At 41.1% G+C, this 14768-nt stretch overlaps 2 protein-coding genes across 6 annotated transcripts; both read right to left on the minus strand.

Moving 5' to 3' along the window:
- Window positions 1–698: 698 nt before the first annotated feature.
- Window positions 699–12273, minus strand: LOC103968825 (type IV inositol polyphosphate 5-phosphatase 3). Of its 5 annotated transcripts, none has more exons than XM_065172469.1 (12): window positions 12019–12273; window positions 5563–5645; window positions 5322–5457; window positions 5160–5222; window positions 4115–4202; window positions 3876–3980; window positions 2776–3571; window positions 2365–2552; window positions 1910–2018; window positions 1661–1803; window positions 1170–1395; window positions 699–964 (listed from the first exon to the last, which is right to left on the minus strand). In XM_065172469.1, exons 2-12 carry the CDS (start codon window positions 5590–5592, stop codon window positions 941–943), a joined length of 1908 nt encoding a protein of 635 aa, XP_065028541.1. In that variant the 5' UTR covers window positions 5593–5645; window positions 12019–12273; the 3' UTR covers window positions 699–940. The 5 variants fall into 5 exon arrangements, with proteins under 5 accessions (XP_065028541.1, XP_065028539.1, XP_065028538.1 ...); XM_065172467.1 differs by having other exon boundaries at window positions 5563–5747; XM_065172466.1 differs by having other exon boundaries at window positions 5563–5913.
- Window positions 12274–12543: 270 nt separating this feature from the next.
- On the minus strand, window positions 12544–14608 carry LOC103968826 (DNA polymerase II subunit B3-1). The gene is made up of 2 exons (XM_009382154.3): window positions 14039–14608; window positions 12544–12780 (listed from the first exon to the last, which is right to left on the minus strand). Exon 1 carries the CDS (start codon window positions 14528–14530, stop codon window positions 14051–14053), a length of 480 nt encoding a protein of 159 aa, XP_009380429.2. The 5' UTR covers window positions 14531–14608; the 3' UTR covers window positions 12544–12780; window positions 14039–14050.
- Between the last annotated feature and the right edge of the window lie 160 nt (window positions 14609–14768).

A 14768-nucleotide genomic window follows, 5' to 3' on the forward strand; every position in this document is an offset into this window, starting at 1 on the left:
AGCTACTTGTTGACTATACAAAAAAATAATAATAATAATAATAATAATAATAGACTTGTAAACTATTTACGAGAAGAAAAACATATGATGGATAATATAGGTCGGTGATCGTAAGAGTTTGTCTATGTAGAAATCCGTGTTGTTTGATTTTATTTAGCTATAGTTAATTATCTTTAGTATCTCAAATTTTATATTTTTAATACATATATTGAAATTCTAATATTTTACATAAGAGAAATATTTAACTTCCTTTCTCCTCACGCCATCGGAAATACCATATGTGTTATTATATATAAAAAATAACATTAAAATGAGGTTAAAAAATTTTATATTATTATTCTTACCGATATTAATTTCTCCTTATGTAACTTATGTGAATTCTTTAGCAACTATCCTAACGAGGAGGTAAGATCATAAAAGAGAGAAAAAGATCCTTCCTAAACGTTTTATTTTCCAACAAAAAAAACTATAATGACAAAAAAAAAGATGAAGTAATTGAAGAAGACTATCTCATTTTATCTCATAATAAAAAAAAATCTCTCTCCTAAATTATCATTTAAACAATAAAAATAATATTATAAAATTATCTTTTTAACCCTATTTTAATGTGATAATAAATATGATATTTTCATCAATAAACGACGTGAGAAGAAAAATGATTAAAGATCGAGATGTTCGAAATAACTAATTACATGAAATAATCTATAACCAACCCGATCTTATTCATTGAGAACATCATCACAAACCTAACAACAATCCCTCGTTCGACCAACAAGAAGGAGAAGAAAAAGAAAAATCATTTAACTTCGGTAAGGAGTTCCATCACACACAATACGACAGATACCACATATATCTATTTATAACAGCGCGCGCACGCGCACCGTAGGGGTCGACGACGGCCGAGAGCCAAAGAAGCCGCACGTCGCTGAAACTCGCCGGTCTACCGCAGCCATCCGGAGATATCCTGCGACAAGTCCAGTCGGTAATACGGTTTGCACAGGTGAGACGGATGCATCTGTTTCGATTGTCTCGTTGACTTTCGAAAACGAAAACTAAGTGGGTAGCTGTTCATGTTGCCAGCAACTCAAAATCTTTGATTTTTGACATACATCATTCGGAAAGTCGATGCGTTTTGGGTTTCTGAACTTACATGGGAACAGGAAACTTACATCTCCGAGGCCCATCTCCAGGGTGAAGTCCACATCCGGCATGGTCCCTCCATCTTCCACCTCCGCGTCTGTCAAGGTTAACGCCTTCTGAAGTTTTCTATGACAGAATACCTCGACCTCGGCCATGAAAACGGCGGTGACAGGACGATGATCGGAAAGCTTCAGCTCAGCTCTTTTGTAGTCCAGAAGCCTCACACCCTTTCCAAACGACAGGATGCGATCGCACCTGAGGACAACCCGCGTTATCGTTCTTCGATTTCATCGCCAGGAGTCACACGAAAGCAAATCCGAAAATGCGCGCGTGAATCTTTCAAGCGCAGACATCGAAAACGCACGGCGAGGAGGAAAGCAAGCAGGGAATTTGAAGGAGGATGGGAGAAAGAAAACAAATGAGTCACGTATTTTTGATCCACGAGTGAGAAACCAAGGCCGAATCAACGAAGACGCAAAAGGTACACATTTTCTGATCGGTGAGAAGCGTAAGCTCATACCACGCGGGATTTCTCCTCCCCCCCTTCTGGTCATCTCCCACATAATTTGTCGAGTTGAACGCATACTTGTAGGTGGGAGGAAAGTCCATGACACCCTCTGACCAACCATCAAAGGCACGTCCTTTCTTGAGCTCCCGTTTTAGCTGCCACAGAATAGCAGAAGGGTTATCGTCCAACTTGAAACGGTAACAAATACAACGCGCAGGACATCACTGCGTAATAGTTTCAGGCAATCAAGTATGATGCTACCTGGTCTCTCTCTGCCAGCAGAGTCCAATTTCTGCCGGCGATGAGTTCATGTGTCTTTTCCGGTGACAAATCTATGCGGTAGTTTAGATCGCCAAGCCAGAAAATTCTTCTGCAAAAACAAACAACGATTAACAGAAACAAACATGAAACAAATTTGCAGAAACAGCTAAGCTAATCACATAATATTTCTGAAGAAAATATTATGTCTGTAATGTCTCTCTTCTCTTCCACAATGCATCTGATATGCTGAATAAAATTCATCTTTCTCCTGAAGAAATCATCAAAGTCATAGTAGACAATCATAATAGCTTTCCTTGTCAGACTTCAGTTATCCTTGGAAATGGCACAAGCACAGATATGTAATTGAAGAGGCAGAAATCAGGGCTAGTGCTACAGTAACACCAGAAGAGAAGATACTACTAGCTAGTCCTTGGGTGATTGGAGTCTCCACTCACTCATGATCATGGATTGTTTTAGGCAATCCTGCACCGCCGGCAACCGTACTAAACTGGGTTCTGCGATGAATTTCATGCACATCTGAATTTCTTCGAAGTTCATCCCCGCTTTTTTCGCCCGAAGATAGGTGGCTACACACGAAGCAAAATGGGGTCTGATATATGGACATGCTGACCGATATCGAACCCTGGAGCAAATTCAAAGTCATCGAAATATATATAGTATGCCACGATATACGATCATCAAAAGATTGTTGCAGTCTCAATTCACATGATTTCTGAAAATAAATCCATCCGTGTACAGAGTATCAACCAATGTATTGAATGCAAGAACAACCATCGGCAGTGAGCTAGAAATTCATCAACACAACATTAACGTAGGCGTACCGTAATGACAAAAGAACAACTTACTTTGTTGCCGATATAACCCATGACACCCACACCGACGGTAGATACCTTCAAGTTTTGGATGTGGTTTCTCACACTGCGGCGAACCCATATTGAAAGGTAAATTCCAACCATTTGTTTACTTATTATCCTCACAAAAGCCAGCCTTTTCTTTTTGAAGCCAATAACATTCAGGTCAAGATCAGGAACCAGGCCAACCTCCGATGAATCCTTGAGCTTACTGTGCACAGGCTTGAATGAATTGTAAGTTCTGAAAGACCTAATTGACCTAAAGGAAGTTGAATTACTTAAAGCATGCTTGGCTAACAAGTCTAGTGGCTGTTCTGGCCAAATCAACCCAATCCTCTCTGAAGTGCTGAGGGTCCTCAGTAGCTTCTTTTCCTGAATTGTTGTGGCTGCTGAGTTCACATCGTAATCAAATGAAGTAAAATGATTCAACCTTTGAAGTCTCTTTAAGGCGGGTGGCATATTCTGATCGAGATCCTGTTGTATGTTTGATTCACCATGATCAAGATAAGAAGCCACGGGACCTTTCGAATCAACTGAACTTGTGGAAATTTCATCGTCATCATCGGTGTCACTATTAGTCTCAGAGAGTAGTTCATCGACGGTGAAGTGAACATCATCTGATGGTTTGAACCTGGACGGAGAGGGAGGATCGCTGTAACATTTATACTTTGGCTTTATGGGTTGAATCCTATTTAGTGTCTTACGAATGAGATGTTCCCATTTTGCAACCGGCCCGCTGTCCTCAGCACCAAAGATATTACCTGCATTCAAGGGAACGATCTCCTGGATACTGCAGGAGAAAGCTCACATGAAATCAGAACTACAGACGGGGAGAATCCATTGAAGAACTAGAGATGGAGGAAACCACAAAACAGATAATGAAGATACACAAAAAAGGATAATCGAGACAGAACAACAAGAATGAAGTTGAGCTAATGAAATTTATTTGGTGTTCAATTGACGGAGAAATTTTCAAACAGAATTTTCAGATCAAGCTAATGAAATCCAAGCAAAACTACATGACATCTATGCAGAATTTTCAAACAGTTGATTATGCAGATAGAATACTAGAACAGTTTGCAGGAATCCATTACCCAAGTGCATAGATATCAGCAGGCTCCTCCGTGTCCAGCCACTCTGCTATGTCTAGATCCTCTGGTGGATGTTGTCCTCCGACATTCCAAGTCCCGACGCAGACCCTAAAGAGCCAAAGCACAAATATCTCATAGGACGATGCAATGCTACTCTTCTCAAAAACAAAAAATAAAATAGTAAATTCAGTGTTTTACTTGAGCATGATTAGGTTACAAGAAAACAAAAGAGGTGGACATGCCTGAGTTCCTTGGTGTTTATATACTGTGACCGGAAGGTCTCTGAATTCCTCCTCCTCAGCTTGTATGGGAAGCTCTCTAGGTTGTCATCTGCACAGGGAGACATCGAGTCACCAAAGAAAGAAGAGTAAACATTTGAGCTGACAGACAGCCGAAATACTTGTCCTCATCCCATGTGATATTAAACAGAATTCAGCTGATGCATATATAATGTTTACTCAATAAAGGTTCGGTTTTTAGAAGATCTTTCTTGCATATTTACAAGTCATGCGTTGTTGCATACAAAAGTTCCTATTAATCCTATTCTATTATGCACTCTCCTCTTCTTCTTTCTGTTTTGAGTATCATCAACCGCAAAGATAAGCTTGGTTGGTCTGGGTCAAGAACAATTTAATAGGTAAGAATATTCAGCAACAATGAACAAAGAATCCTGTCATCTCACCGTGACACCACTAATACAATTGCAACCAAATTGCTGATTTCGTAAAGAATTGAGGGTGGTAGATTTTGCAGGTCCACCACCGGAAGGGCATCATGGTGTGAATGGAGACGATTACGGGATTCTATTCTCCATAAAAGGAGGCAGACGGCAATGTCAAATGGTATAGGAAGACGGATGGTCCTGAGATCGTCGCCTTCACAGGAAGGCGGCCGTCACCTAAGTCCACAGACAGGACACGCCGTTCCCATCTCACAAAAAGGAGACCAAAGACAAGAAACACGTCGAGAGTGGGGCTCACGAGCTCCTTCCTGAGAAGGAGAAGGGTAGCTCCGTGTGTTCCCCGTCTCAGCCGAGACAGGGAAGCCTCACAGCTTGGACATGGTCGGTGCCAAGACAATGAGAAAGAAAAGGCGTCAGCGGCCTTGCCCAACTTGGTACAGTTGGCGGTGCAAGACCTCCGCAACCCTCCTCCCTCTTCTCCTCTTGGAGATGCATCCTCTGTGATGTTGTTTTCCCTTGGCGAAGATTCAAGAAACCACAAGTATGCACTACTGGGGTAGCGTTGCTATGTACCAAGAAATGCTTTCCAGCATGGCACCACGTACCGTTTGTCTTGGCCTGAAGCCCTCTGGCTCTCCTCTCCTCGTTCCCCTCGCAACCACAGTTCTCTGCCAAGAAAAGAACCACCCGCTCGTCAAAAATCATCACCTTAGCAAAAGGGGAACACAACATATAGCTGCTGAAGCAGTAGCGGTAGAAGAAGAAACCAATCTTGAGGGGGGGGGGGCCTCCACCTTCATCCTCTTCAAGATCGCTTTCGTCGCCGCCCTCGTCGGCGCTGAACTCGGAGTCGTTGGCTCTGATGTTGAGCCATTTCTTGAGAACTATCTTGGGCCAGAAAACCTGCACGACTCGAAGCAGCAGCAGCAGCTAGAAACACAAAGCCAACGCAAGCCAAAGAAACAGGTAATCGAGAAAGCCAAGCATGGGATGGGATGGGATGATGACCTCTCCGGGCTTTTTCGGCGTCTGACTCATATCTTCCGGACTCCCCTGGGCTGGCCGCTTCACCACTCTCTCCTCCTCCCTTTCTGTGTAAAGGAATCGGTGCCAGTCGAGGAGCAATGAAAGCGTTATAGCTTTATCAAGCAACAACGAGGAAGCAGGCGAGCGAGAAAAGGCGGCACCCTTTGCTGCGGCGTCGTTGTTGTGACTTAGTTAATTGTATCGGTGTAAGCTCGGTCTCAAAATGTTTTAACTCTATATATAAGTCTAACTCGATGTCGCCGTCGATGCATAGGCATATGCCTACGGTGGTGCGTATGGCTCTCTGGCGAGTCGGCACATTACACATGTAGGCTGTGTAGATTCCAAAACTGCTATAGGTCAACGAAGAAGAACAAAAAAAAACTCCTACGGCTTATTCATCTCAGCTACATGCTCTGTTTTGATTGGAAGCGGCGGTAGAGAAACCGATCTGCTTGCTAGAAAACGCCAAACCGAACGCTCAAGGTCTTATTCGTCTCACCAACCTGCCGGCGTTGGCGGTGGCGATAGAGAAACCGATCCTTGTGCCAGTAAAAGGCTACATGGTTATGGCAAATTTTACATGAAGACAACATGATACAAACGAGAACCCATCTTTCATGCATAGTCACGCGCAATTACTAATACTATAAGCATCATTCACGTGGCCGCGGTTCAAGAAGACACGGAACTCGAGAGGCGTTGTTGCGACAAGGCCAGAATTTGCAAGTCGTGGTGGGGACGGTAACAGGAGAGGAACTTGGTTACTGCAACACGCTTGGCTTTCGGAGATGAGAAAGTGCAGACTAGCTCATTTTGAGAACCATAGAGAGAGAATTGGGAAGGGGGTCGGTCACCTTTGGAGCCCCGACGTCGGTGCCGGTCGTTGTCGGTGTGGCAACTTTTCCCCCTCTCTTCTACACCGTGCCAATTAGACGCGACGGTCCATGGAACGTAATACCCCAACTGTCTCGGTGGGAACCAAGTTGTCTTGGGTCATACGAAGAAGAGGCAGTGAGGAGGGGGGAGGGGAGCTTATAGATGATGGATGATGGCCCTGTGCGCGTCTCAGGTTGGCGATGGATGATGAATTCCCTATTCTAAACTACTCCACTGCACATAAAAAAGTAAGCATCTACACATTCAGTTCGCTTTAACCTTAAAGGACGCGTCCACCACCTTCATCTCCACTCCGAGTAATGGATGGATGGGGCTGAATTCGGTGGCGAGATGTTCTCAGAAATTATCACACGTCACCATCGTGGCATGCTCCATCATGGTAATCCACCACCTAGTGAACAGAGTTATTGATTCTAGATATGGCCCCAATACGAACTGATGATTCCACACGCACCCAAGACGTGAAAAGCCCATGTCATGATTACTATCAGCCCATCTACTCAAGTGGCTATAAGCGTCCGAGAGACTCTCTCTCTCTCTCTCTCTCTCTCTCTCTCTCTCTCTCTCCTTTCGCTTCTCCTCTATTTGGCATCGAACCTGATTCATGTCGAGATTCTCTCTGTCCTAAGACCTCACCTTTCAACTTACTTTTGATCCTCTCCCTTCTCTTCGAGCGGCTTACCGTGCAACTCTTCGGTAAGTCCCGTATAGTCGAAAAAATCAAGTTTATTATTTCTATTGTAACTATAAATAAAAGTCTGGGTTTTGAAAACATATGCAACATAAGAAAAACTTAATTATTTATTTTGATTTTACTTACTATTAATGTCACATTTAGTTAAAATAGTTTGAGCTATTTTATGGCTTAAGAATATTTTCCTAAGGCATTTGTAATTGTCTCTTTTATAGTAGTGATTTGCTTCTCCTTCGTCCGTGGATGTAAGTTAATTATCGAACTACGGAGACTACGACTAAGAGCATGTGAGACAAACTGAAAGCCTTGTATATGAAGAGGATAGTAGAGAATCGTCTCTACTTAAAACAGAGTTTGTATATGCTTCGGATGACTTAAGGTATATCTATACTCTCACATCTTGATAAATTTGATTCCTTAGTTATGAATTTGGAGAATATATATGTAAAAATTGATAACGAGAATAAGGCCCTATTACTTTTGTGTTCTCTTCCCCAATCCTTTAAGTATTTCTGTGATACTATGATTTATGGAAAAGAAACAATTTCATATCAGGAAATTAAATCTACACTAAAATCTAAAGAGCAGATAGACAGAGATATCACTGGGGAAAATAAAGAGAATCAGACTGAGGGTCTAGTTGTTAGGGGTAGAACAGATAAAAGGAAATTTGACAGTAGTAGATCTAAATCTAGACATAGAAACTTGAAGTGCAGATATTGTCATAAAATGAGGCACATTAAGGTTGATTGCTTTAAATTAAAAAATAAATTAAAGAAAAAAAAATTATTGAGAAATCTACTGAGTCCGTTAAAACTAGTGTAGCAGCTGATGAGAATGATGTAAATATTTTCTTTGCTATTGATGACAGGACGAGGTCTAAAAATGAATGGATTTTAGATGCGGGTTGTTCTTATCACATGTGTCCTAATAGAGATTTGTTTCCACATATGAATCTTGTAATGGTAGAATTATTTTCATGGGCAATAATGCCGCGTGTGATGTTATTGGTAAAGGCACAATCCGAATTAAAATGCATGATGGTATTGTGAGGACGTTCATTAATGTTAGATATGTTCCTGATTTAAAAAAGAATCTCATCTCTTTAGGCACCCTAGAGGCTCTTGGGTGTAAATACACAACTGAAGTTTCTATAAGTGCTCTTGTTGTTATGAAAGCTTGTAGGTCTTGTAGTTTGTATATTTTACAAGGAACTACTATCACAAGCAGGGTTGCAGTCTCGTTATCATCATTGTCTGATTCTAACATCACCAAATTATGGCATATACTTTTGGGTCATATGAGCGAAAAAGGTTTGAGCATATTGAACAAAAGGGGTCTTCTTTGCGGACAAAGTATTGAGTCATTGGATTTTTGTGAACACTGCATTTTTGGAAAGCAGAAAAGAGTCAGCTTCAATTCTCCGGTAGTTCACAAAACGAAAGGTACTCTTAACTATATTCATTCAGACATTTGGGGTCCAGCTCATGTTCAGTCTAAGGGTGGTGCTAGGTATATGTTGACTTTCATTGACGATTATTCCAGGAAAGTTTGAGTTTATTTTCTGAAGCATAAAAATGATGTTTTTCTAATATTTAAACAATGGAAGGCTTTGATTGAGAAGCAAACAGGTAAACAAATTAAACGACTTCAAACAGATAATGACACGGAATTTTGTGAATGTGACTTTGATGAATTCTACAAAAATGAAGGAATTGTTTGGCATCGCACTGTTAGTATGACGCCTCAACAAAATGGTGTGGTCGAACGTATGAATAGAACACTCTTAGAGAGAGCAAGGTGTATGATCTCAAATGTAGGGTTGACAAAAGACTTTTGGGCAGAGGCGATTAATATGGTCTGTTATGTTGTCAACTACGTTCCTTCTGCATAACTTAATTTTAAAACTCTAGAGGAAGTTTGGTCAGATACTCCTACTGATTATTCTGATTTAAAAATTTTTGGGTGTCCAGCATACATGTAAATGAAGGAAAATTAGAGCCTCGAGCTAAAAAGTGTATTTTCCTTGGGTATACTTCTGGGGTGAAAGGATATAGATTATGGTGTTCTAATCCCAAATCTCCAAAATTTGCAATCAGTAGAGATGTTACTTTTGATGAATTATCTATTATATCTTCCAAAGATGAATCTACTAGTTGTACAAATGATAGTGTGCAGAAGTAGGTGGAGCTTGAGATTGGTAGTTCTGATTCTTTTCAGTCGAACTCTTCTACTCAAATAATGCCAATAGATGGTCCCGAGTCTACTGACGAAGATGATCCAAAGGAAGAGCAATATTCCATAGCCAAGGATAGACCACGGAGAGATATTCGACCACCACAAAGATATGCAAATTTGGATGCATATGCTTTGTTTGTTACAGAAGAAACAAGTGAAGTTGGTGAGCCTACTACCTACTCAGATGCAGTTTCTTGTGATAATTCCACTAAGTGGTTGATTGCGATGATTGAAGAAATAGAATCTCTCCATCAGAATAGAACTTGGGATCTTGTGAAGCCGCCTTCGGGTAAGAAAATTGTTGGATGCAAATGAGTCTTCAAAAGGAAGGAAGGTATTCTAGGGGTTGAAGATGTAAGGTACAAAGCACGATTGGTTGCAAAGGGCTATAATCAGGTACATGGTGTTGATTTTAATGACGTATTTTCATCTATTGTTAAACATAGCTCTATTCATGTTTTGCTTGCTTTAGTTGCCATGTATGATTTGGAATTGGAGCAACTTGATGTCAAGGCAGCTTTCTTACATTGTGAACTTGAAGAACAAATTTACATGGAGCAACCTCATGGATTTGAAGTTGACGGTAAGGAAGACCATATTTGCTTGTTAAAAAAATCCTTATATGGATTGAAGCAGTCTCCAAGACAGTGGTATAAGAGGTTTGATTCTTTTATGTTGGGTCATGGTTACATGAGGAGCATGTATGATAGCTATGTCTACTTCTAAAAATTAACTGATGGCTCTTTTGTGTATTTGTTGCTTTATGTTGATGACATGTTTATTACAACTAAGAATTTGTCAGAAATTCACATTTTGAAAATGCAGTTGAGTAATGAATTTGAAATGAAAGATTCGGGAGCAACTAAGAAAATTCTTGGCATGGAGATCAAAAGAGAACGAGGAGTTAGAAAATTATTTCTGACCCAGAAAAATTACCTCGAGAAAGTCTTGGAGAGGTTTGGCATGAAAAACGCTAAGCCAGTGAGTACTCCTCTTGCTAGCCATTTTCGGCTATTTACTGCTCAGTCACCACAGTCAATTGAAGAGGAAAAATATATGGTACAAGTTCCATATTCTAGAGCCATCGATAATATTATGTATGCAATGGTTTGTACTCGTCCGGATATTTCACAAGCAGTCAGTGTGGTTAGCAGATATATGTCTCGCCCGGGTAAAACACATTGGCAGGCTGTGAAATGGATTCTCAGATACTTGCAAGGGACTTCAGATGCTTGTTTGGAGTTTGAAAAAAATCGTGACACTTTGGTTGGTTTCGTTGACTCTGATTATGCTGCGGATCTTGATAAACGAAGATCTTTGACAAGCTATGTTTTTTGCGTTGGCAGTTGTGCAGTTAGTTGGAAAGCTTCCTTACAACCTATCGTGACTTTATCTACTACAGAGGCAAAATATATGACAGTGATAGAGGTGATCAAAGAAGTTTTATGGTTAAGAGGTTTGTTCAATGAATTATGTCTGCATCAAGGTGTTACTACAATTTACTATGATAGTCAAAGTGCTATTCATTTGACTAAAGACCATATGTATCATGAGAGGATGAAACACATCGATGTGAAGTTTTATTTTATTCGGGATATCATTGCTGAAGGAAATGTCCTTGTTTAGAAAATTTATACGAAGGACAATCCAGCTGAGATGTTTATAAAGCCTCTTCCGATTTACAAGTTCAAACAGTGCTTGGACTTGGTTGGTGTTCATTGTTGGTGATTGCCCTTAGTTTAGCAAGTCCCACATAGTCTCACATCGAAAAAATCAGATTTATTATCTTCTATTGCAACTATAAATAAGGGTTTAGGATTTGAAGGTAGATGTACCACAAGAAAAACCTAATTATTTGTTTTGGATTTACTTATTATTAAATTCATACTTAGTTAAAATAATTTAAACTTATAGTTTAAATTTTTCTTATTTAATAGTCTTAGGTGTTTTACGTGAATATTTTCTTAAAGCATTTGTAATTATTTTTTTTATAGTAGTGATTTGCTTCTTCTTCGTCTAGGTTAATTGATCAAACCATAAAAATCTAGTTTCCTTGTCTCTTTTATTTTTTTTCTTACGACTCACTCTAACACCATATTATTTAAACATTTATATCTCTTATCTTCGTGTTGTGTGTTTGAGATATGCTTTTTGGTTTACAATTTTCAATAGAATTTATATATTGATTATATCAATGAAAATATCTTAAAATTTTATTTGGTTTAAGAATTTCAACGATGACTTGCCGCACTAGGAATCGTAAATCTACACACGCATCCCCTCCCTCTCTCTCTCTCTCTCGCTCTCTCTCCATGCATATAAAGAGTAAATAGAAGAGACAGCCAGCCACTTCTTTGGCTGACAACTATCAGAAATCACCCTATTTGGACTAAAATCTACCTTTTTCTCAACATAAGATTTTGATATAATTAATCATCCTGACAACACCTTGAAATGACGCCGGAGCTCAAAGTAGCAATAGAAAAGTAACACCCAAAAATTGATCCATTAGATAAAAGCGAGAAACTACTGAAATAGCAATTCCGATAACTCGGTAAGATGAGCAAAACGAGAGAGAGAGAGAGAGAGAGAAGCAAAGAACGCACCTTTTTTGTTTCTCTCTTATTGCTTGCTTTTCTTTTCCTCTTTTCTACCTCAACCCCGAAGCATGACTCTTGCCTCCTCTATTTCTATACCCGCCGATACCTGGAGGAACCCGTCGATCATGTCTTTCGCACCGAGGCGCGCGTCAAAATTCACGAATCAACAACCTTTGATGGCGATCATGACCGGTTGTCGATGTTCCGGTGAGGTGGAACTCTCATCGAAACTTGAGGTCTCGTGGACCCTGTGAGCGAGGGCTACATCCAAGGGATCCTAGACATCAGAGCTATGGCACACATCACATCACGATGTGATGGATCAGGCAAGCCAAGCCCACCTCTTCTTCGTCTTTCTTCGGTCACGTTTGAATCCAAGCGAATGCACCCAAGTTAGGGTAAAAGAAACCAATACCTTCGACCGTAAAAGAAAATGGAGACGAAGGTAAAATTGTAACCGCAAATAAATTATATAAAAAAACTACTAACTGCTACCATCATAATATAAAAGCTGAAGGCCGCACTAGTAGTCCTAAAACACGCAACTCATCACTCGTTAAGACAAATTTATTTTTTTCTTGCACGCTCATCCCTGACGTGAATTCTATTTACGACAAATCTGGAAGCAGACGCTTTGGCCGTGTGGGGCGTGCGCATCCGGCAGCACCATCGAGGAGGTGACGCCAACGATGACACCATTCGCAGCCGACACCACACACAGTCGGCACCTGGATTGTTGTAGCTTATCCAAGATGTTAACAGGCATATCTGCCACAGCCACACGAAAAAAAATGGATATTATATATATATATATATATATATATATATATATATATATCAATAAATGCATTATGATTAATATCCGACGTTATATGTAAACGCATTGGTTCAAACAAGACATTAATGTCCCGAGCATGTGGTTGGCCAGTCATTTTCTTCCGTCGATTGGATGGACAAACTTCAATTATGCAACGTTGACGACAAGATTTTAAGTTTGAAACGTCGCGTAAACGATGAATTATTGCGAAAGCGTTTGCCGTGAAAACCTCAAAACATTTATCTTGTATGTCCCTATCAGAATCAATTCCGACAACGTAACCCCACCCCATTCACACGTTCTGCTACCATCCAACTTCACTTTGATACCTCCGAGAATACTAGTGTTAACTTGAAATTTTCATATCAGCAATCAGATACCTACAGAGCTAAGTTCCGTCGACCATGGTGAACACAACAAATTTGGAAGCAGGGAAAACACTCAATACATATGATGAGGTATTTTGACCCAACTTTACGAACCAAAATCAAAGGATGCATAGACAATAAGCTATGTCGACCGAACTTTACGAACCAACATCAAAGGACGCATAGACACTAACCCAACATAAAGGCGATAGTTTCAGGCTCTACGCTGTTCTTGATTATGTTTATATGCTCTTTTCACCTTTTGATCGATGCAGTAAGGGTGGTCTAACAACCAATTCTTGGAATCAGGTTCGATCGAGTGACAACGAGCACAATAAAGAACAGAAAATCTTCCGTATTTGCTTTATTGAAAACAAAATAGTGGTCGAGTGACAACAAGCACTTGATTAGAGCAGGAAAAGCATCCACGACCAAAGGAGACTACGGATCCCTAATATCAGGCAGATTTTGGAAGGGTGATGGATCATATCACGCAAACACGCGATTGGATTCTGATGTATAGACTACTGTCCTGTAACATTCTGTCAAACAGAATCAGAGCATGTAATCCCAAAGGTTACTTCTTGATGATATAATGATCTCGAAGAGCATAAGAGACAACATACATCCCTAAAAGTCCTCACAGGCAATAAATGTAGTAACAGTGCATATAGATCAAACAAAACTAGTGACCATAGGAAGAGCAGGAACAACAAAAATCAAAGCAGATATATAAGATATCAATAATTATAATGAGGGAACTACAAGTACCCTAGCATCTGGAAGATAAAACACCAAAGATAGCACGTGGATGACGGATCAGTAGGGCAGCGAAGCGTACCACCGATTGAGGTCAGCGAGGAACCGCCGAGGTTGACCGGAGGAAATCATCGATGCGGCGGGCGCCGGGAGGAAGCGGCTTCTCATCGGCTGATCTGGCCTTGGAAGCGCCCGACGCTGGTTTCGAAGCCGGCGGAGGAGGCTTGGGGAGGCAGTCTAGGAGGAACTGGGAGGTGGGCCGGTGGGCGCGGGCGGCGGAGCGGACGTGGTCGAGCTTGATGATTCGGCGCTTCTTCTTGAGGGCCTCGATGCGTGCACCGGCGGTGAGAGATGCGAGGAAGAGGTCCGCGGAAAGGGAAATGAGGAGGAGGGCCTCCGAGGTCACCTTGCTGATCTCTCGATCCAGCTTCACGATCTTCTTCACCCTCCCCATCGGAAACGACGGACCCAGAACTCCAGACTCCTCGTCGTCTTCTTCTTCTTCACCTCCTCCTCGTCGTTCCCCATGTTCTTGTTCTTGTCGCCGCTCACGATCGTCGCGCGTAGCTTCCATCGCTGGGGTTTCGACGGGATGACTGACGGCCCCAACCAAATAACTTTGGAATGGTAGGGAACAGATCAAAAAATTAGGTGGGAATTTTCCCGCCAAAAGTAGGAACAACATTAAAGGACCGTTGGCCCGGGCCATCGACCAATTGGGCCAACCCGTTGACCTGCCGTCAAAAGTAACCGGGAGTTCAACGGTACAGGGATCATTGCTGTTGGGGTCAACACAAAGGCCGACAACATCA

This window comes from Musa acuminata, chromosome BXJ3-10 (genome assembly GCF_036884655.1).
Source record: "Musa acuminata AAA Group cultivar baxijiao chromosome BXJ3-10, Cavendish_Baxijiao_AAA, whole genome shotgun sequence".
NCBI lineage: Eukaryota > Viridiplantae > Streptophyta > Magnoliopsida > Zingiberales > Musaceae > Musa > Musa acuminata.